This window comes from Mus caroli, chromosome 9 (assembly GCF_900094665.2).
Source record: "Mus caroli chromosome 9, CAROLI_EIJ_v1.1, whole genome shotgun sequence".
Lineage (NCBI taxonomy): Eukaryota > Metazoa > Chordata > Mammalia > Rodentia > Muridae > Mus > Mus caroli.
Genome location: NC_034578.1, coordinates 106,906,698 through 106,930,023, shown reverse-complemented (window position 1 = coordinate 106,930,023; position 23,326 = coordinate 106,906,698). Strand labels below are relative to the sequence as shown.

At 44.8% G+C, this 23,326-nt stretch overlaps 1 protein-coding gene across 3 annotated transcripts in view; it reads left to right on the top strand.

The window, feature by feature from the left end:
• Stac (SH3 and cysteine rich domain) overlaps positions 1-23,326 on the top strand; it is a 123,460-nt gene that overhangs the window by 36,757 nt on the left and 63,377 nt on the right. For 2 of the 3 annotated variants that reach the window (XM_021172828.1, XM_021172829.2), the window contains exon 2: positions 16,211-16,490. The exons of the other annotated variant lie outside the window; for it this stretch is intronic. In XM_021172828.1, the coding sequence (XP_021028487.1) occupies positions 16,211-16,490 (280 nt within the window). The remainder of the gene's footprint in view (positions 1-16,210; positions 16,491-23,326) is intronic. 3 annotated transcript variants of the gene reach the window in all.

Sequence of the window (23,326 nt, the reverse complement as noted above, 5' to 3'; positions counted from 1 at the left end):
GATTAGGAGGTCCCAGATTAATGTTGCAGAATAATGAAAAAGCATCGAGGGGCTGGTGAGATGGCTCAGTGGGTAAGAGCACCCGACTGCTCTTCCAAAGGTCCAGAGATCAAATCCCAGCAACCACATGGTGGCTCACAACCATCCGTAATGAGATCTGACTCCCTCTTCTGGTGTGTCTGAAGACAGCTACAGTGTACTTACATATTATCAATAAATAAATCTTTAAAAAAAATCCTAAAAAAAAAGAAAAAAAGAAAAAGCATCGAATAAAAACAAACTAATGGACATTTCACCAAAGTTTTAGTCAGAAGCCTTGGAAAGAGCTCAGGAGCACAGAAAAACTCAGGGCCTGCCATGTAGGGGAGGACGCAGAAGACAGAATGTAGCTAAGTGCCTTGTGGAACACAAGACTGGTTTCTGCCAGAGAAAGAAAGGATGCTGGCCAGCTACTTTTCACAAGGCAACGTTCCAGGATGTGTGTAGTGGCATGGTAGTTTTATGGCAGTGCTCCTGTGTTGACTGGGATGGGTTTACCGTGGCTATGTCAAACATGAGTAGAGGTGGTAAGGGGAAGCCCAATGAAAGGCATATGAGGATGCCTCTATTTTGATACTTGCCCATATGACTAAAATTATTTCCAAAATAAATGTTAAGAAAAAGGAACATCAAGTATTGTATTACTGTGCTGTGCTCTCATGGATAATGGAACCCTGGAACCCACTGAATTGAAAGATTCAGAAAAATACTTCAACACATCAAGTGTGTTTAAATGTTCAAAGTTAGTAGTTTGGGCAGATGAAATGGCTCTGAGGGTCAGGCTCTTGGTGCTTGACAGCCTGAGTTTGATCCCTAAGACCCAAATAACACAAGGCAAGAATTGATTCCTACAAGTCGTTTGAGTACCTATACACACACAAGAAGGCATGTAGGCACCGACACACATACATGCATTCATACAGTAAATAAATAATAAGTAAATAGAAAGTGTAAATTTAAAACATAAAAGTAACATAATGAGTAGGTATTCCCCCTTTCACTTGATAAAATCTAACTCTAGGATATTTCTTTCAAAATCATTATTGGCATATATTCATTATGTGTAGTATTGAGTTTTATAGTGACATTTTTGTCCAAGAAGATCATGCATTTTGTTCCTATTTATCTTCTGGTAAGTTCGTTAAAATCTATTGCACCTCTCCACTCATGGTGGCACATGCCTTTTAATCCCCGAACACAGGGGACAGAGACAGAAGAGTCTCTGTGAGTATCAGCCCAGACTTGTCTACACAGTAAGACCCCATCTCAAAACCAAATCCAAAACAAAACAAAAAACCAAAAGGACTCTGCTGTTCTTATGGCAAAGGACACTCCAGTGATTGTCTTCCTCCCTGGATTGGCTGTTCCATTGGGTGAAGTATCATCTAAGGCTCTGCACATATTTGGGATTGGAGTTGCCAGCTCAGACTCTCCAGGCAGCCATGAAAGCTGTGAGCTGTTTAATAGGCAGTCATTTGCTAAGTTCTGTGAGCTCAGCTGCAGCCACGGAGACGCTCCACTGTGAATTGAAAATGGGACAGCAAGGCTCGCACTCATTGTTTGAGATACACAGTCATCAGCATACAAACTGACTTCTTTTCACAAGACCTAAGTTTCTCTTGAGTTCCTACACTTGAGGACCGCAGAGCCAGACTGAGGGAAGACCCTCAGATGTGCACTCAGAAGCTTGGGTTCAACTCCTCTCCCTGCTAGTCATTTTAGATCCAGTAAGCAATATCAGTAAAGAGATGTTCTCAGATCCGGAGGAGGGCAAGCATTTATGATGGCGCGAGCCCTGTGGCAGGATCTCTGCCAAAGTCTTGTTCCTCTTACCTTGCCCTGCTAACAGGATGGGATGGGATCTGTTACTCTGCTCATCAACTTTTAAGAATGTGGGGCAGCTCTTGCCTCCTAGTTGATCATTAGGACCTCATTTGTTTTTTACTACAGAGTCTACTCCATCTGTAACAAAATGCGACTCTGACTCCTGTGGTTTCCAGTCTTTCTGTCCCCAGCCTCTTTCCCCCTCATCCACAGACACCCCTCCAAGGCCTAACCCTAGGCTGAGGACTGCTGGGGGAGAATGACCTGTGACTCACCTCTGCAGGCAGCGTCTGCCCCGCCTTTTCCTCTCTTCCTCCCTGTCACTAGCCCCATCCCCAAGTCCTCCACTTCCAAATGTATAGGGACTTTTATCACTGAAAGTACTTAGCGAGCCCTTTACCTGGTAGTCAGTTGCACTGGGTTTTAGAGTCAGTCACGCTTGGATTCCTTCTTTCGGGCAAGATTTATTGAGCATCAATAACATCTTAGGTTCTGAGACACGAAAGGTCAGAAAACAGTGGAAATGGCCTCTCCTTTCAGAGACTTCCTTCCAGCTTAGGAGCCAAAGAACTCACAACGCCATAAATCCGTGACACATAGCCAGACATCATGTGCCTCTGATATCATACACTGACGGCACAGTGCCATGTCTGTGACATCTCTTCTCAACTGTGTAACATTCACTGGCTTGTGAAGAGACCCCGGACAAGTTTCTACAGGATGTCAGTTCTGTGCTCTTTAAAGATGGAAATGTCACCAATGTCAAAGAAAAACCAATGTGCTATTTCCGGCCAAATGAGAACTCAAAACTAAAAGAAATATGCAATCTTAGATGACATACTAAGGAAGGTTCTTTTTTTTTTTTTTTAATGTTCTTGAGATATCACTGGTCTGGTTTTCGAAATCTGAGCATAAGTAAGGTATTTTCATAATGAAATACTTTTCTTCTCCAGAAATATGCATCAAAGAGTTCAGAAATGTTGAAGGCTTGTTTATTTAATGTCTACCCCCTAAAAACAATAGCAATGGCAATCATTATTATAATCCTTATCGATGGGCCAGAAGAAAGAATAAGGAAAGCAAACATTGGGAAATCATTAACAACTGTTCGGTCTTGCTAAAGGGGAGATCTGTACTCCTCGGTTATTCTTGCCAATGTTCCATGAGCTTAAAACTCTTTAAAATAAACAGCTAAAATAAAATATATATAATTAAAAAAAAACCACTCTGATAAGACAAGTAGAACAGAGCTAGGGCTTAGATCTGAAGAGACTGGGAAATGAGAAAGCCTATTCAGGAGGAGCAGAGGCCTGGGCAGGGGCAGCAGAGGCCCAGGCAGCAGCACTCTTGGATTAGCTGACCAGAGTCAAAGGCATGAAAAGAAGGAAGAACAAGAGTGATTGGGATAGCCAATCCTCAGTTCCAGCCAGGCCTTGCTGGGCACTGAAGGGGTATCTGGTGGGACAGTACCTAGGGTAAGGAACTGTTATCAGGCCTCCATCTTAGAAAATCACTGGGGGCTTCTTTTCAGGAAGTAGGGTGAAAACAGAATGTAATTCCTGGACATGGGCAGAGGACCCTGGAGAAGGGAAGTGGTTCAAGTGAGGTGGGTGTCAGAGGGGACCCACATGATGGCATTGGAAATCTGCCAAGTGGATGGATTCTGCATAGATTTTTAAAGAGATCCAGATAGATGTGTGGGTCACTGGACAGGATAGAACAGAAGCAGGTAATCATGGGTAACTTCAGAACCCGAGGCCTGATGAACTGAGTGAAATGCTGGACTGGCTATTCCCAGTCCAAATGACAAGAACTCGAGGAAGGACATTGCTTTCAAGGACACACTATCAGCACAAGGTTCAGGGACCTTTTCCTGTAAGCAACCAACCACACCATAGACCACCAAGCTCCCATTCCAAGCCTTGCTCAGGTCTCAGGGCCATCCCAGAAGACACATAAGGTAGACCAGAGTGAGTCACATGTTCTTCTAGGCTGGTTTCTGTGCCAGCCGGATGCAGCCTGAGCACGGTGAGACTATGTGGGAAGCTGCTCAGAGCAGCACTCTATTTATCACAGCTGACATACGTACCCTGAAAAATGTCCCTTCCAAGTCCTTGAACCACCTCCAAGGTATATCCTAGATCGAGCCTCTCCTTCGGTCTTGCCTGTCTGCCACTGGGGTTCCTCAGTCTGCGTACACTTAAACATGTGCTTCACATCCACCACCCCCTTAGACTGGGGCTGATGAAACCTTTTGGCTTTAGGCCTCGTGGTCAGGAGAAACCATTTTCTCTGTTTCCTTCTAATCCACAGGGCAGTGGTATTATAACATAGCTTGCCAAGATGTGGTACAGAGGCAAGGCAGGGCAAGCAACACACCACAGGTACAGAGTTATGTGGTTTGGAGAGAAGACAGGAGGTTGGCCAAAGTTCCTGGCAAAGAATGGAGTTAAAGTTGGCAGAAAGGAAGACTTGGGGTCCTGTAAGCAAGGACACTGTTTAGATAACTCTGTGGTCGCCCTCCCAGCAAATCTGGGAAATCTAAGTTAAACAAAGTACCAGTCCCCTGGCAAAAACTCTTCTATAGGTAAGGATAAAGGGATAAAGGAGAGTCCTGTGCACTTAGTATAAGGTGAGAGTGAACAGAATTTGCCCTGGTAGTGTAGTGCTCAGGACATGGTTGCCTGGTGACATGGGATACTGAGCTTTACGGTGAAATTATAGACATCTCCAGAAGCCATGGTCATAGACATGCCTAAGCCAGCCTCCGGGTTCATGTTACCTAGTAGGCTGTACTCTGGGTGAATGTGTGGTAGACATTACCAGGACCAGAACAGGAGCCACCTTGGTGCAGCTCTCTCTGATAGATAGGCATCACTCTAGGAACACAGTGCTGTCCCTTGGCAAGCTTTTATTGAGGACTGTTAGTTTGTTACAGTTGCTGTAATCAAAATGCCACAGATTGGATAGCATAAATAATAGGGTTAGTTTTTTTCTTCATTCTAGGGGCTGGGGAATCCTAATCCACATATAATGTTCTGAGGCTTCCCTCTCCTGGCTTTTCAGAGAGCTCCTTCTCTGTGTCCTCACCTGGTCATGCCTTCCTGTGTCTATGTGCATTATTTTTCATGTGTGCATGTGTGGGTGAGTGCATGTGCATGCATGCATGTGTGCATGTGGGGGTGTTGGATGAGGGTGGATATGAGCCATTCATGTGCATAGAGGTCATGGGTCAATGTTGGATACCTTCCTCTGTTCCTCTGTCACTCACTCCCTTATATTTGGAGACAGGGTCTCTCACTAAACCTAGGACTCACCAATTCAGCATAAAGCTAGCCATTGAGCTCCACTGGCCTGCCTATCTCTGTTCTCCAAGTGCTGGCATTACAAATGTGTGAGTCTGCACCCAGCTCTTATGTGGAGATGGGAACTTGGACACCAGTGCCTGTACAGCAAAAATTTCTCCACTCGTCATCTCCCCATCCCCCGAAATGTCCTCTTCTGGTGAGAGCACCAGTCAGATTAGGTTACAGCATATTGTAATGGTCTTGTTTTGACTTTCATTACCTCTGTAAAAGCCAGATCTCCAAACATAGTCACATTCGGAGGTACAGGGTGGAGTGTTAAACCCTCAGTGTATGACTTAGGGAAGACAATTCAGACTGTGATCAGTCCCTACTGTTTACAAAGCAGTGCTTAACAAACAAAGCTTAGCTTTGTGCATAGTGTATTTGTTTATTCTGTAGTCCTCTGGTTATTTAATCAGTGGCTTCTGTGAATCAAATTCTTGAATAGCTCATGGTCTAAACATCTTGTATGCTTTTGAGAAGGCTTTTTCCGTGATTCACACAGTCAACGTCTATCAAGAGTCAAGCCCTTTTCTTTGCTCTTGAAGAAAAATGATTGGTCCCAAAATTGAGCCCTCCTCAGTTTCCCTTAGCAACAACAGCATGTGAAGCAGAAGAGATTAAATATGACCAAATATAGTGGGGCTTAGTGGCCACAGTATCTCACAGCTTGGCTTGAATGGCCTTGATAGGCCATGTGGATCAACAGCCATAATTACCATTCATCCTCTGTGCCTTTTAGACCGAACTGACCCTGGTAAGACTCCAAGGATGATAAGAGTCATGGAAACATTCATTCTACATCAGATGACTTCGGGCAAGCCTTCCTTTGGGCTAATAATGAACCCTCATGTCTATACCTCAAAGACCAAAGTGAACATTGCTAATGATTTTCTGAGTTTAAAAGGGGGGGGGCAAGTTTACAGTACACACTCCATCTGGAAATAGATTAAGCTCAATTTCTTTGCTCCAACCACTACTAAGTTTGCTTCCTTTTACCCTCCCCAGCCCAGCTCCCTCACGGCTCTATTTACTTACACATGAGCAACTGGCATCTAATGCTGTAAACCCCTCTCCTCTCAGGACCCAGTGGAACCTCAGACTATTTCCTTATACTGAGACTAGTCCCTGAACTTATACCCTCCCTCACTGCTAGTGGCTTCTCACCTCATTTTTTTCTCAGCACACAGACTCTCTTTCCAAGGAGGAGTCTCTAAATGTATCGTGCATGACCCTGACGACATCATACTTAGGAGACAATATATGACTCTGCTGACATCATACTCAGGACAATGTATTACTATGCTGATAGCATACCCAGGAGTCATTGCAGAAAAAAACGACGACGTGGACATCTTTGGAAATCTCTGGTGTGGTGCTATTACTGTGTCCATGTGTCTGAGACAGAGACAGTGACTAGAAACAAAGTTAGAGGAATGAGTCCATCCAAAGGGAGAGGATACTGTGGCTCTTGTATCCCATAACAAAGACAGAAGTTCAAGGTTATCCTTGCTTCATTGTAAGTTTAAGACTAACCTAGGCTTTAATATGCGATCCTGTTTCAAAAGTAAAGCTTAATTCATTTTAGGGGGTTGGAAAGAATGTTTCTGACTCTTCCCGCTCTCCCAGCGCCTCCTTTCTCTGACAGTTTTGACTAGGCAGCAGTCATAGTCTTCTTACTACTTTGTGACATCAAGGTGTGGTCTTCTGTCATCTCCAAGTGTTCTCAGTGTTGCTGCTTGTCTGTACAAATACACCCTACACAGCTGAAGACTGGACTTTGGTCTTTTTTTTTTTCTTCACAATGCTCTGCAGTGTCAGGGCTGTGAGAAAATTTGGAAGCATGAAGTTAATCTTCCCCATTCCTACTGGGACTCAAGCCACGAGGCTTCAGGGACTTCCTTCAACCATGCAGCTATTGGGAGTAGAATATGGAATTGGTCCTGCTTAATACATGTTGCTTTATAGGCTATTCATTAATACAACTGGGGGAAATTTTTTGACCTTTAAATCACTGTCTAAACTCTTGTGAATCTAACCCAGAATGAATTGTGCTTGCAATGAAAGAAATCAGACATGGATCAGGGAGATGGCTCAGTCAATAAAGTGCTTGCCATATAAGCATAAGGGCCTGAATTCTAGTCCTCAGCACCCACCTAAAAAGGCAGGCATAGTGCTGTAATTCCAGCAAGGAGGAAGCAGAGGAAGGGAGATCCCAAGAACTAGCCAGGTAGCCAGCCAATCAGTGAGCTTTGCATCCAGTCAAAGAGCCTGGCTCAAAAACTGAAGTGGAAAATAATTGAGGAAAGCACCCAAGGCCTGGCTTTTATGTGCACACAAATATATGTGCATGTGTGCATGAACATGCATGCACACAAAACACACACACACACACAAAGAAATCCAATGCAAGAATTAAAAACTCAGCATGAAAATTGGCACGTTCATCATAGGCCCTGTACTTTCCCAAAGTCAGAGCATACTGTGTCTGCCCACTAGCCTTGGGTGTGTCTGGGAAATACTCTGACAAACCACAGCCTCAGCTAAACTAGAAATAGATTCAGTTAGTTGTCCACATGGTTGATGGAGGGTGAAGGGGAGTGTGTCTCAGAGGGAATGCACGTGGGCAGGGGTTGATCATCTGTCTATGCTTGCCAAGTAACCTATTCCCTTCATGCTTAGATCATCAATTAATTTAATCATATCTTTACAGGCAAAAAAAAAGCTGACTATTTCAACAAGAAGATGTAAACTATTTTAGAGGACATAAAATGTCAAGAGGAAAAGCATGTTCCTTTACCAAATCAAAGATGTAGATCACATAGGAAAATTCAGGATGAGATATTTGCTTGTCAACGGTTCTCTGATGACCTCATCTGAGTCCTGATATGAAGCCGGTGTGGTACTGACGCTGTTTTAGATAGCTGAGACGGTGTTTGTAAAGGTAACTGATGGTTTAGCATCAACAAGCAGGAAAATACGCTCTGAGTGCCCACAGGAACTGTATGCCTCGCAGGCTGCTGCCTGTGCGGGCAGACTGGTTTCCCACAGAGTTCGGACTTGAGGTTCTGCTTGGAAGACCAAGCACATGCTGGTTACTTAGCTTCATCTCAACTGCAAATTCACCAACGGGTGAATCAACATGTCTGCATTAAGGTCGTCTTCAGGCTAAATTCTCCATGTGCTCTCAGGATGCCCAATGTCTGTGCTTCCTAATGAACTGCCACCTAAGTGGCACCAACATGGTAGCTGTGTAGATCACTGCTAAAATCCCAGCTGGTACCAAGGTGACAAATCATAAAAAGCTGAGAGATTTTTCTAAGAGGAGCTTGAAGGTGGGTTACTTTCTCACCAAAGTTCATTTGGCTTTGCGGGGCTTTGAGGTCAGAGACTTATATCTGGAGCGTCATTCTGTAGCTTACTAGAGTTTGCCATGTGTCTTAGTGAGAGTTTCCATTGCTGTGAAGAGACACCATAACCAAGACAACTCTTATAAAGGACAACATTTAATTGGAGCTGGCTTACTCGTTCTAAGGTTTAGTCTATTTTCATCAAGGCAGGATCATGGCAGCATTCAGGTAGACATGGTGCTGAAGGAGCTGAGAGTTCTACATCTTGTTCTGAAGATAAACAGGAGAAGACTTAACATCCAGGCAGCTAGGAGTTGGGTCTCAAAGCCCACCTCTCAAAGCCTTCCTCCAATAAGGCCACACCTTCTAATAGTGCCACTCCCTGGGTCAAGCATATTCAAACTACCACACGCCGTGTCTCTGGTTTCTCATCTGTAAGATAGGTAGTGATCTAGAACAGATGATCTGTGCCTTCCTAGCATCCTGCTCACCACTGTACATTGCTCCACAGTGCATCAGCTTCTTCCATCTATAAGCTAGTCTTTCTCGTCCAGTTCTTGACACCTCTTCCCTCTCCCTCCTGGTTTCTCTAGTGTTCTGAACAATCGAAAGATCTGTATCCCGGTCTAGAGGAGGCTCAGACAGTATCATGCTTGCAAGTGTCCAGAAACCATGTTAAAAATAAATGCCAGTCATGGTCATAGATGACTGGCAATTCCAGTACTGTGGAAAGGAAACAGGTGGATCCCAGAAGATACTGCCTAAACATCTTATACTACTTCCTGTCTCAAAAAATGAGGTCGATGGCACCTGAAGAACAACATATCTGGTGTTCTCTGGCCTTCACATGTACCTGCACACACATAAACCACACCCTCACAGACAGCACACACATGAAAGATTTGTATTCAATAAGCACCAGCCCTACTGGCTTGCTTGTATCCTTCTGCTAGCTGCCCAAGTCTTGTACATTACACCCACCCCTTCTCAAGGGTAGAGCTTAACAGCCAGACCTGTAAGGCACCATCAGATTAAAAGCAGCTTGAAAGTAACTACCATTTAAACAAAATTCTCCACAAACAAATGCTAAGATGTTACAGCCTCCTCCAGCTATGATCTTTACTAATCTGCATCAAGGCAAACTCAGAGAAACTCTCTTTGGCCTCCCACCAACATCTACGTCCTCCTCTCTGGACATTCTTTCTCAAAACCTTGTTATCACGCACTCAGAGCTTCACAAATTCTGTTGTTCTGCTATCTCTTAAAGACTACCTTTTGCAGAGCCTTAAACCTCATGTGACTTAAATTGGGGTTGGAATACATTTGACTCCATTGGCTTTTCATCCTTCTCCCAGTCATTCCCTGCCTTTAGCTTCCATAATACCCCTTTCTCTAGGTCCCCTTCCTTGGCAGCTTCTCAAACATGAGTCTTCTTCTCATCTACATTTGCACTGTCCTGGGCTCTGTCCTCGGGCAGTGTCTCTCACGGGTCTGCTCATGACATATATAATGATTTCCTTTGGTCTCGTGGCCCTGCTTTCTGTCCGCATCTCCACGCCTCCCCACTCACTCTCCATCTCAGACCTTTCTCCTGAATGCCAGCATCATGTATCTACTTACCAACATTTTCAGTCCCCCCGAATTTTAAATGAGCATCTCAGACCTCTGGTCTCCATGACAACATGTCTTCTCTGATGCTCTTCTAGTAAAAGGGCGTGCCTCTGTTCACTCAGTTGCACCCATCAGAAATCTTAAAGCAATTGATTCACATCCTCTTACCCTTCAACAAACTCCTGGGTTCACTTTCCCAATGCGCCTGGAATCCAGGCGTGCGTGTCTTACCAGGCCTGTCAGAATCACCTCTCTGCCGGCTACTTTTTACAGGCATCTCCCAGCAGGTCTCCTTACCTCAATCTTGCCTCCTAACCATCTGTTTCTCAAACACTCCCTAGAGCAGCCCGTCCAATAAATGTCTGCCCTCATCACCTCCTGGCTCTGAACCATTGCCCTTAGGATAAATTCCTCAGCCCTTACCACGACCAGCAAGGAAGCCCCAACCTGAGCTGACTTGGGATTCCTACCCTTGCCGCATCTTCATTGGTTGCTGCGGGAAGTTTTGGTTTCTCACCAGGACCATTGCTGCTAGATTTCTGATGACCCACAATGCTCTTCTGCTGGTTGCCCAGCTCCCAGCAATGTCTTGAGGCTAGTTATTGCCACTCACCACAATGCTCCCCTATAACATCACCCATCCACCACTTTCTTCACATCTCTGCTCAAATGTCACCTGTCAAATAAGCCTGCTTGTGACCTTTGAAAGCCTATATCTCTTGCTATTTCCCTTTGTAACATATGTGTTCACCCAAGTATGTTGCCTTTTATTCTTTATTTTCCTCTGACTATTAGACGTCAAACCTTAGGAAGTTCAGTCTCACTGTTGAACATTTTTCACTGCTCGGTCACCAAAACTGAGCACTATTAATGGCTCCTAGTAGCATGCAAATGGATATTCATTAGTGAGTTGTTCAGTGAGCGAAGGGATAAATGATGCCCTCCCTGCAAGGTTTTCTAAGATGAGAGACTGAGGATATAGCTAGGTGGCAGACTGCTATGAACAAGACCCAGCATTTGACTACAATCACCAAATGAGTACATACATGGATAAAGTTTCCTGAAATGTTAAGCACTGAGGTATGGGTCATGTCCCACACATAAGAAGATACTTCCAAATATTTGTGGGAGCAAACTGTATGGTTGGGTGGTTAAGAGCACTTGCTGCTCTTCCAGAGGACCTGAATTTGGTTCCTAGCACCTGTGTTAGGCTGCTCATAATTACCTATGACTCCATCTCCAGGGGACACGACACCTTCTTTATCCTCTGGGGTTACCTGCACACAGGTAGTGTAGACTCACACAACACATGAAAATATCTTTTAATTCTTTTATTTTAAAAGGAATATTATTTTAAATAGAACTTACCTCAGTGGTTATGCATAGGAGTTGATCATTTTTGACCTATGTGCCTATCAAATTCTGCTTGTGTTTCCTCATTGTGTATCTTTCTTTCTGGTCTTGGCTCCTTTAAGGTTGTACGGAGAAAGTGCTTTGTAGAACTTTTCATTAGTTCTTTGTGAATTTCACATGACGCTCCCAAATCCTACTCAACCCCCCTTATACCTATCCTCCATCCTTGCAACTTCCCCCACAAACAAAGAAGAAAAATAACCTCATTGTGGAAACTACAGTGTGTCGCAGTGTGTCCCATAATCTACCCTTTTGTCCACATGTTTTTGCTTGTTAATGCTTATTGTGAGGACTCGTTGGTCTGGTTGGAAGCCTCTGGCTTCTGCCACTCAATAAATACTGAAATCTCACTGAGACTCTTCTCAGGTATCCTGTTGTTGCCCTTGATCACAAAGCTCCTGTAGCAGTTCCTTGATAGGGGAGATATTGGGATAGGTCAATTCAAAGCTCTGGATCTGAGCCTGAGGGGTACCTGAGCTGGTCATCCTGTCAGCTCTCTGACTCTCACACCTTTGAGGTCAGCTCATCAGCAGCCCCTGCAACCAGGGCTAGCTTTACCCTTCAAGGTCCAGGACATGCTTTCCTGAGTGTAGCAGAAGGTGAAGGATATGACCAGGTCTCCACTCTCAAGGCCACTAGGCCAGCTGTAGGTGGAAAGGGGCAAGAGTGAGGAAATGCACATCTTCCTTGCAGACAAGTTGAGGGCCCAGCTCTCCCATCGCCACACCCTTGGGCTGGCTCACCTGTGCCCCCAGCAATCAAGTTCAGCTATACTGTGTTACCTAAGTGAGGTACAGGGTCTGCTCTCTCGCTCTGATGACCTCTGGCTCTCCTGCCTGCTATAGGTGACAAGGAGTAGGGGGAGGGTGCATGGCATCTCTCCCTCATCCATATCACTGAATGGTGGACAAATGTCGAGGCTAGCTCTCCCATGCTCAAACCCTCAGGCCTCCTCCACTCAGGTCTTTTCACACACAAACACACATACACACACACACACACACACACACACACCAGGGTCAATCAGCTCTACTGTACTCCCCAGACAAGGTGCAGGATCCTGCTCTCCTGAGTCCTGTAGGTAGTGAAGGGCAGGGCTCTCTCTCCTGCTCTTATGACCCCAGTGCCAGGTCTCCTACCTGGGGCACGTGATGAGGGGGGAAGGGGTGATGAGGGTCTCTCTCCCTCATCCAGGTAGGCGTGTCTTTCAAGCAGTCCATTTCAATAAGAAATGTCCCATTGCCTTCCAACAAAATCTCTGGCTCTAGAAGCAGGCAGACCCCCTTGCCTGACACGGTGTCCACCCACACACACCAGGGCAAGGGAGGAAGGCACCAACTTCTGTGTAAACTTCTGGCGATCACAGTCTTTCTCCATTCTCACTGACCATTAGAGGCTCCGTGTTCCTGAGACCTGGGGTAACTTCCACTCTTAACCAACACCTGGAGACTCACTGACCAAGAAAGGAATGAGCCTGAGGTCAGCAGAAGGCAGGCTAACCTTGAACCCGCTTTTCATGAGCTGTTTGACCTGGTTACTTGATCTCCTTCATTTCTCGGAGGCTCCAATAACACCTTCCTGGCCTACGCTCCTGTGTTGGTTATACACTGTCCTGTAAGCACAGCACAGCAGATGTGCAACTTAATAGCATCAACTACAGTCATATTTCTGGTGGGGAGCAGGGTGCATAATCTGCATGGAACTTGGCTGGGAAGTTGTAGTCTCCACTAGAGTCCCCTTTTGTCTTGCAGGAGGTGGTATGGCTCAGGTCAGTGAACTCCCTGGGTAAAGGAGCCTTGTCTTGCACAATCCCTCAGGTTATCATACATTTGGTCTTGAAAGCATTTGGCAGGCTTCCAAAGGAGCCACAGGGTCCTGCCTTCAAATGGGCTTAGAGCTCTTTTCCTTCACACCAATACAGTCTTCTCTCTCATTAGTTCTCTTTGTTCCCTATTGGCCTTGCTCATACACTTGTCATACACACATGCATACATACATACATACATACATACATACATACATACATACATACGTGATTCTTATGCTTCTGTATAAAAATCTAAAAATCCCAAGTAAAAGAAAACATGATATTTCTCTTTCTGAGACTGGGTTAATTTACTTAACTACTAAATTACTCTCTCCAGTTACATCATTTTCTTTCAAATAACATAACTTTCATTTTTATGACCAAAAAGAATATATATATATATATATATATATATATACATATACATATACATATGCATATATACTCACATTCCTCATCTGTTCCTCTGTTGCCAGACATCTAGAATACATAATAAACATGTAACTTAGTTTTGAGGATGTGTTGAACCAATAACATACATTTATGCAATGTCCTTATCTGATAGTACAATGTTCAATGAATACATAGCTAATTCTTTAGACTATAATTGCACTTGTGTATGTACATGTGCACCACAGCACACAGCTGGTGGTCACAGTACAACTTGTGCGAGTCAGTTCTCCCATCCCCTGGGTCCCAGGCATGGACCTCAGGTCTCTGGGCTTCATAACAAGTGCCTTTTATTTGCTAATTCCCACTCATCAGCCTGACATTAAAATGAAATAAAAGTTCAAATGCCTGGTGGCTCACATCTGAACTCTCAGCAGCGGGCTGAGGGAAGAGGATATCTTGTAAGTCTGTGGACGATCTGGGCTGTGTCGTAAGTTCGAAGCCAGCTTAGGCTATAATATGAGATCTCGTCTCATCTGTATCCCTAAAACCAGACAAATCCTCCAGCCAGCAAGTTCACAGAGTGGAAAATAGACTCTATTCAGTCAGTGGTTAAGAGCACTTGCTGCTGTTCCAGATGACCTGAGTTCAGTCTATTGCAAAAGCACGCTGAAAATTGGCAAGACCATTGAGAGGTGAGAAGAACACACTTCTTGTGCTATGCCTGAACCTCAGCTCTGTGACCGCAGTGGCTTCCTTGTCCTCTGAGGTCAAGATAGATAGAGGTGGAGAGGGAGGTGACAGGCTTGACACTGCCCCACCAGCTCTTCTTCACTGTCCTTGGAGAGCCTGGCCCCACTGTGTGGAGACTCCAGTCAGCACAGGGTACCTTCATGCATAGCCTACAGCAAGAATGGCTCCAGATGAATACTTAACCAAAGGAGCCCACCTCAAAGCTGATGAACCCCTGAAAGCCATACAGCTAGTTCATTGTTTACTCCTTCTAGCTGGGTGGCAGAAAGACGGGTGCTAAGGGCTGATAATGAAATGCTTGTGAGATTTTTCAAGAACCACGTTAGCTGGCAAGACTGAGCAAAGCCAAGGTTGGTGCAGACTGTGATCAGTGCCGAGGGCCCAGGAGTCTGAGCAGCAGGAGTTGGACCCTTTGTCTGTTTAGTGCAGGGACTGAGCCTAGCGTTTTACCTATGCAGGCAGGCACTCTACCACTGAGCTGTATCTTCAGCCTTGTTTTCTCACTATTTAATTTTCGAGACGTGGACTTGCCAAAGCTGACCCAAACTCACTCTGCAGGCCTTGTGATCCGAGAGTTGCAGCCTCTTGAGTAGCTAGGGGTCTAGGCCTGCAGTACCACATTCAGCCAAAGCTGGTCTTTATGCCTAAGAAGAAGGGAAGTCCTCAGAGGATTTTAAGCACAAAGCTCCTGCGCTCACATCTGTACGTCCAGAAGTTCCCTCCCGCATGGTCAGATTAACAATGCAGACTGGACTCAAGTCCTGTGAGCACCCTTCCAAATCCATGTGGTGTCTCACCATAAGTCCGTAGGAAAGAAAGAAATGATCTACTTTACTGAAGCTGAAAACCAGGGCAAGGACACCTGAAGGGCCAGGAGAGCTAAGCAAGGCTTTTGAAATACTAAGTCCTAAACACACACCACATACATAAACATATACCACACATATACCTCACAGTCCCTCATACCACATACACCCAGGCATGTGCATATATATATATACATATATATATATACCACATATATAACACACATACATGTACAAATACACATGTACATACACTATTCACATGCATATACTACACACACACATACCACGTGGGCATACAGGCATGTCTTACACACAGTCCATGCTTCTTTCCACATGTTTCAGGTACAAACAGACTAGCAAGCTTCTGGTTTGTGTCCTGGAGACCATTTAGCCAGATTAATGTCAAGTCAGAGGGAGACATTGTATACTTCACTGTCCTTAGAGCCAAATAACTACTGACTTGCCATAGGAGAGAGAAGACAGTATTACACACAGCCTTGGTACCCAGGAGTTCATACCTCACGTCCAACTATGAAAACTCAAGACAAAAGGTCAAAATCCCAGGGTCCTGAGACTTGTGTCCTGGGACTTCAGGCAGCACATTGGTGGGGCCTAAGAAAGCAAGGCTGGGAAGGAAGATGGTGGAATGGGTCATGTGGAGCCTCTCCCTGCTCACTAGCTCATGGGACACAGGGTGAACTACTGAGTCCCATTTCAGGTATCTACCAGCCTTGGACTGCCCGTCTTGGGGCCTGGCAGAACCTCCCAGGTTAAGGTATACATGGGATCTAGGGCAAAGCTGGCTGCATCCCCCACAGGAGTCACAGGACCCATCATAAGAGAGGCTGTCCTGTCATTGCCTTGCAGCTCCAGAAACTAAAACGGTCACTTTCTTTCAAGACCAAGAGCTTGCGGAGCAAAAGTGCTGACAACTTCTTCCCAAGAACCAACAGTGATGTGAAACCGCAAGCAGACCTGCTGGCCAAGGCCAGCCCAGGCCCCAGCCCAATACCCATCCCTGGAAGCCCAGCGTCCATGCCCATCAAGGCTGGCCTGCACCCCGGCAGCAACAGCAAGGTCCACGCCTTTCAGGAGCATGTCTTTAAGAAGCCCACCTTCTGTGATGTCTGCAACCACATGATCGTGGGTAAGACCCCCACCCCCACCCCTACAGGTACAATGTCCCTGGGAAAAGGAATGAGAGCTGGAGGCCCAGGTTCAGGGGACCCACAGACCAGCTCTGAGCTTCAGAGAGTTAAATGCAAGAAGGTCAATGTGGGGAGTGGCCATGATGGAGGGGCCTTACCTAAAGCAAAGGCAAACAGGGCCAGGTGGAGGGAGAATTAGTTTGGAATATGGTTGGAACCAAGGCAGCAGCTGGCATCCTCCACCAGAAGCCTGGTGCCCTTCATACCCTTTCTGTATGTGGCCCACGTATACCTGCCTGAGCCTGTTATTCCAGGTAGGCACAGGAGACCTGAGATGTTTGTACCTGTCATCACTGAAACTGGATGCCTCAGTGATGGCTATGAGGCCAGGAAGGCAGAATGTTCTCTGGTTCCCTCATCCTTGTCAAGGTCCAGTTAAGGGGTGTGTCAATGTAAAAGAGACTAAGAGACAGTTTCTTCTAACGTCAAATATTAGTGGCCATGGTCCCAGGAATACAGATTTAGGCTACCCCGATACCATGCTTCAATGGTTCATGAAATCTATAAATTAAGGGATTATTTTTTTCAAATATATGGGTGTGGTCAGCATGTCACAGAAAAGCAGAGAGGTTCAGGTATCAGCCTCAGATGTGATCTGATCTGTGACGTCCTCAGCCTTTGGGATGGAGGAAGTTTAAGGTCAACATATATTCTGAGAGCTCTTTACCTCCAAGTCTCACAAGGCTGGTAGGTCAAACACAGGGGGTTATTAATGACTGGGAAAGTAAAGATAGCCCAAGACTAATTGCCTCTGGACCTACCGTAGTTTAGCTCTCTGATATGATGGACGTTTTAATCAATCCGCCTCAGAGAGTGTTATGAAGTACATCAGTACAGCCTTTGTCCTGGGACCTTCTGTTCCCAAGTGGGCGATTCCCAGTGGGAAGGAAGCAGCATCAGATCTATTGCTGCTATAGCCATGAGACCTGCCTACGTTCTCAGATAAGGCGTGCAGCCTCACGAGTTGCCTTTCTGCTCCCAACTCTGCCTGTTCTTCGTCTAAACAAACCACATTTAGAAAACGACGTCTGTGTTAGTCAGATTTCCATCATAATGCTGCATAAAGGACGGCCACAAAACCACCACCCTGAAACAAGTCATCTTTCAAATCTCACTGGCGCGTATTCGGACCAGACAGAGACAAACTGGCTGAGACAATAGCTACATCTTTTCTTGTCCTTGTCCCTCACTCTTTCCTGAAGCCAGAGACCCAGACTTGTCATGCCATTCTCCCAGCAAGGACAAGAGGCAGACTGCAAAGTGCCTTGGCTTCTTGAGCAGGAGGTGGCCCACTGTGAATCCCTTCAGTTGGGCACATTGACTGTGACAATCAGGAAGGCCACTGTGAATCCCTTCAGTGGGGCACATTGACTGTGACAATCAGGAAGGTAGAGAAATACCATTTGATTTTCCAGCCACCCAGAAAGGGGGTGGATAAAGAGGTGGAGAAAGGGGTCAACAGTCTAAGCCGATGCTTACTTAGGTCTTCTTCGGGTTTTTCAACCACTTTGCCCAGTAGATGCGACTCCTTCTCGGAGCTCGCACCCACTCCACCTCCATTGAGTGTGGCACCTGGTTGCCTGCGTGGGAGCCAGAGGGGGTCCCGTCATGCTCCATGCTCAAAGTACTTAGGCAGCCTGCCTCCTGCTTGGTTTTCTTGAATGCCTCCTTTCTGAATCCCATGCATGCATCCCTCTTGGCCCTTTTCAAGGTAGTGCTATTCATAACCCTGAAAGAGGTGCTGATGAGGATCTATTTTAGGTTGCATTGTGATGCGTGTGAAAGGACAAGGAGCCTGTGCTTTTCAGAGTGAGTCATGGAAATGAGTTCACCTCCGAGGAATGTTACAGCCATTACCTTAGTGGGGTTCTCGGGACACCTCAAGCATACAACTTTGTAACGTTCAATACTAAAGAAGGTTGTGCTGTGATTTTATCTGAATTAAATTGATATTGTGGCTGCCTTTTTAAAAGTGTGTGTCTATGCCTGAGGTGGGGGAGGGGGGCAGTTAATGTGCGCATGTGTGTGTATGCTCACAGAGGCCGGAGTTGGAATGGCAGGTAGCTGTGAGCCTCCTGATGGAACAGGTCCTGGGAATGAAATTTAGGTCTTCTAAAAGAGCAGCAAGTACTTTTAACCACTGAGCCATCTCTCCAGTTCCACGTAACTACCTTTAAAAACAAAACAAAGCAAAACAAAACAAAAACAAAAAACAAAAAAAGAAACAAAACAAAAAAACCTTTTGAAGACAGAGTTTTCATGTATGGCAGACTAGCCTAAGTATCTCTAATTAGGGTAATCTTTTTTTTTTTTGGTTTAACATGTTTAATAATCATGTGTACACATAATAAATGATAGAAGGGAAGGATGTTCTTAATAGAATGACAAATGTAGCATAGGCTATGGGTTTTTCAATTCATTAGCTTTTACTGTCTATTTTATTACACAAACTAAACTCAAGAACAAGGAAGTCTAGTGCATTTATCACCACATACAATTGCTGCTAAGATTTTTTCCTAATTTATTATTTTTTTAATTAGGTATTTTCTTCATTTACGTTTCAAATGCTATCCCAAAAGTCCCCCAGATCCTCCCCTACCCACTCCCCTACCCACTCCCCTACCCACTCCCACTTCTTGGCCCTGGCGTTCCCCCTCACTGAGGCACATAAAGTTTGCAAGACCAAGGGGCCTCTCTTCCCAACGATGGCAGACTAGGGCATCTTGATCCATATGCAGCTAAAGACACTAATTAGGGTAACCTTGAACTTCGAATCACACTGCCTTTCCTCCATCAGAGCTGGGATTGCATTTGTGTGCCACCACACCTGGTTTTATAAGGTGCTGAGATTACACCCAGCCCTTCAAGCATGCTGAGAGTGGTGTGTGTGCGCCTGTGCGTGTAGAGACCAGAGGTCAAAGGTCAGGTACCATCCCTATGGCTCTCCTTATTTGTTGAGGCAGGGTCTCTCATTGAAGCTGGGGCTCACCCTTTCTGCTAGACTCACCCGTTCAGCCAGGACTTCCAGGAATCTGCCTACCTTATCCCAACCCGACTCCAGCACTGGGGTTCTGAATATGTTCCACCACTGTTTCTGGCTTCTCTATGGCTTGGGGCATCAAACTCAAACCATCTTGCTTGCTGAGCAATCGCTTTCCCCCTTAGCCAGTTTTCCTCAATCAGTTGTGACTTCTTGAGGGCTTATACAACCCTTTCACAGAGATCACGTAAAACCACAAATTTCAGATATTTACATTATAATTCATAACGGTAGAAAAATTACAGCTTTGAAGAGGCACTGAAAATAATTTTATGGTTGGCAGGTCACCACACCATGAAAGGTCACCGATGGGAGGTTGAAGACCACTGGTCTAAGCCATCTCCCATCCTGACTGCTCTTTTATCTTTAAAAACAAAAAAGGGAAAAAGAAGAGTCAAGTTGACCTGATCTTGTAAAGTATTTAACAAAGCAAACTGTGTCTCCTTTGAGGAGAACACGGAAAGGATAGAAAGCTGCAAGATGGAACAGAAGTGATACGAGAGGCATCGACCACCATAATCACCACCACCATCACTTCCACCACCACCACCACCACCACCATCATCAACACCACCACTCAAGATTCTGAAACAAAAGTGCACTCGCAGCTGGTTGATGCCTGTCCTTAAAGTTGTAAAGGTCATATGTCCACCATGAGTATATTGACCAGTAAAGATAGGCTCAAAGCTGACCAACTGTTTCAAGTTCCTTTTGATGCCGAAGGCCCTCCCTACTGAGCTGGCTTCCTCTCCCTGTGGATTAAGCAGATCTAAGCCTCACCCTCCAGCCAGTCTAACCATGTCTCTAAGGCTTGTCTATTGGGGTGATGGTGGGGGTGCTGGGGATATCTTTTAATAGTTTAATATAATATTTTAATTTATTCTTTGAAATTTTTATATGTGAATACAATATATTTCGATCATATTCAGCCCCTCTTCCCTTCTCCAACTCTTTCCAGATCTCCAACTCCCCCTCTCACCTTTATGTTCTTTAAAACCAAACAAACAAACAAAAACCTTGCTGTGAGCCCCATTCCTATCCATACATCTTCTGCAGGACCTGTGCATGGAACCACAGAAGCTGTTAGTTAGTGGATGCAATAGTCTTTTAGTGTCCAGAAGACACTTTCTCCCTGGTCCTCTCCAAATCCTGGCTCTACATTCTGTTCCTCAATGTTTCCTGAGACTTGGGTGTAAAGAGTGTGATTTCTTCTCGCCTCTTTCAGCCGTCCCCTCCTACAAGAATTGGTCACCTATTCAAGCTATGATAGACAACCCAACCTTTCATAGAAATGTGAGCGAAGCAAGCAGTTCTGTGTGCCTTTGAGCTCCAGAGATGAATGGCCCTTCCTCTGGGGCAACAGGACTCAAGATTAGGTCTTAGATGGAGAGAATTCTGAACTGATTGAAGTCCTTGGTGAGAGCAATTTCACTTTTTCCTCCAAGTAGATCTTCTTGTGAAATCCTTAAGGCTTTACAAGAAGAGTAGGGATCATGGACCATCTTCCTGTGTGTCATCTAACTACTATATGCCAACTACTACAGCATTCTGCCTTGATACTGAATTGAGTATTGGCAGTGAGACACTCAAGAGATCATTGAACCTGTGTGACAGTATGCAAAAGGTCAATATGTGCTCTTAGGTGGTATGCGTGTGTGTGTGTGTGTGTGTGTGTGTGTGTGTGTGTCTGTGTGTGTCTGTGTGTTTGTGTGTGCACACGCATGTGGATACGCACACATTCACACATACTTATGTGTGTATGTACAAAGTGTGTATGTGGAGACTGAAGTCAAGGTGGCATATCTTCACTCTCCATCTTATTCTTTGAGATAGAGCCTGGCATTAAACCTGGAACTTGGCTGGCCAGCATAGCCCAGGCATTCTCCCATGTGTTCCTCTCTGGTGCTGAGATTATACCACCATATCCAGCTTTTTCACTAAAGTGAAGCACATGTTCTTTATTATTATTATTATTATTATTATTATTATTATTATTATTATTATTGAGGAGGTTTCTTTTAAATTCTAGTTAACCTTAAGTGTTACACTGATGAAATTTCACAAGGGAAAACTCTAGAATAATGAAAGGAATAAGAGAAATTTGTGGACTCAAAGTTTAAACTTCAGATTCTCCCATCTTCCCATTTTTTTATTACATGCTTTTATATTTTTAGCAATTATATAATGAAGAAAATGATGAGTATTGGCTCCCTTTTACATTAAAACAGAACACTCTTGACAATTAAATAGAGTTCTGAAGCACGTGGTCTTAATATGAGTAACCTCAGGCAGGGCTCCACTCCATCAATTAAGGAAAACTTCCCCTACAGGTCCCAAGTTTTCATTTTTTCCACTAGACACCATGTTTCTAAGACCATTTTAAGTTAATTTTAAACTTTAGCTGTAGTCTGCTTGGAAGATACAGCATATTAAATGGATTCAGATTTAATTAACAGATTGTTGGAAGAAAATGTTGAGTTTCCTTGCGTAAAATTTTAAGTCTCCTTGAAAGAATCAATGGCTTTCATAACTGTCCAAGTTCTCTACAAGGGAAAATAACAACAGTGTTGTCTTATGGAGGGATTATCATGAGGGTGCTCAGTTGTAGGAGTGCCCTTGGGAGGAAAACCAAAGAACAGAAAAGACAAGAGAAGACATTGAGTGAGATTGTGATCTCATTCATACAGTATGTCAGACTGGACCAAGTAAAGAGTCCCTTTTGAAGCAAGAGATTTCCTCTATACTTGCCATATCAGCCAGTCACTGGCCGTGGCTGTCATGGGAGGAAGGTGGAATGGGGCATCCAGCAGAAAGGATCCTATTTGGTTAAGACTAATTATCTTGCAGAAAAGGAAGAAATGTGGGAATATATGGCACATTAGCAATCAGTAATGACTGCACCAGTGTGATAAATGAGCTATGAGCAAGACACCAACAGAATGTTCATCATCATTCCTCAATGAAAGGGCAACATCCTCAGCTGGGAAATCAGTGCTGTGTGTGAGATGATGATGCTGTAAGGCAGCATCCTTTACTGGAACATCAGTGCTATGAGATGCTGATGCTGTAGGGGCAGCATCTTTGGATGGGAGTGCATTTAACGTGCAGAGAGACCCTGGTGTCACTGGCCCCATCGCCATTATGATGAATCATTTGATATGAGGAAACACTACCATACATTCAAGATAGACCTTTCTGATGTGCTCTTGTCTGACCGTTATTTTAACTGTTTCCTGACCTGTTCTGAATGCATCCTGCTGTTCTAGCTATTAACCAAACCTTTAGTAGAAAAGACATACATACACAAACACAAAACATGCAATCTAAAAAGAAAGGGTAGTGCATATGCAAAGAGTTAGTTGAGTGAGAATGGCCAGAGACTTGCAGGACTGACAATCTAAAGTCAAATGTAAAGTCTGCGTGTTCTCAGGGCTGACAGAACCTCAGGGGCACCTGTGGTTCTTTAAGTGAACAGTGCTTTTATGGCTGTACAACTTGTACACAAGAAAATATAAACATCTCAAGAGCTTTCCTGGACGTATATCAAATAGAAGCCACCTTAAGCAGTACTATGTTTCCTGAATGCCATCCCTTTGAAAGGCCCACAAGCATAAGGAGAAATGGGGCCAGAGGCAGGAGGAGTACCGATCTGTGGCCATTTTCCCCTGTTCTCTCTCTCTCTCTCTCTCTCTCTCTCTCTCTCTCTCTCTCTCTCTCTCTCTCTCTCTCTCTCTC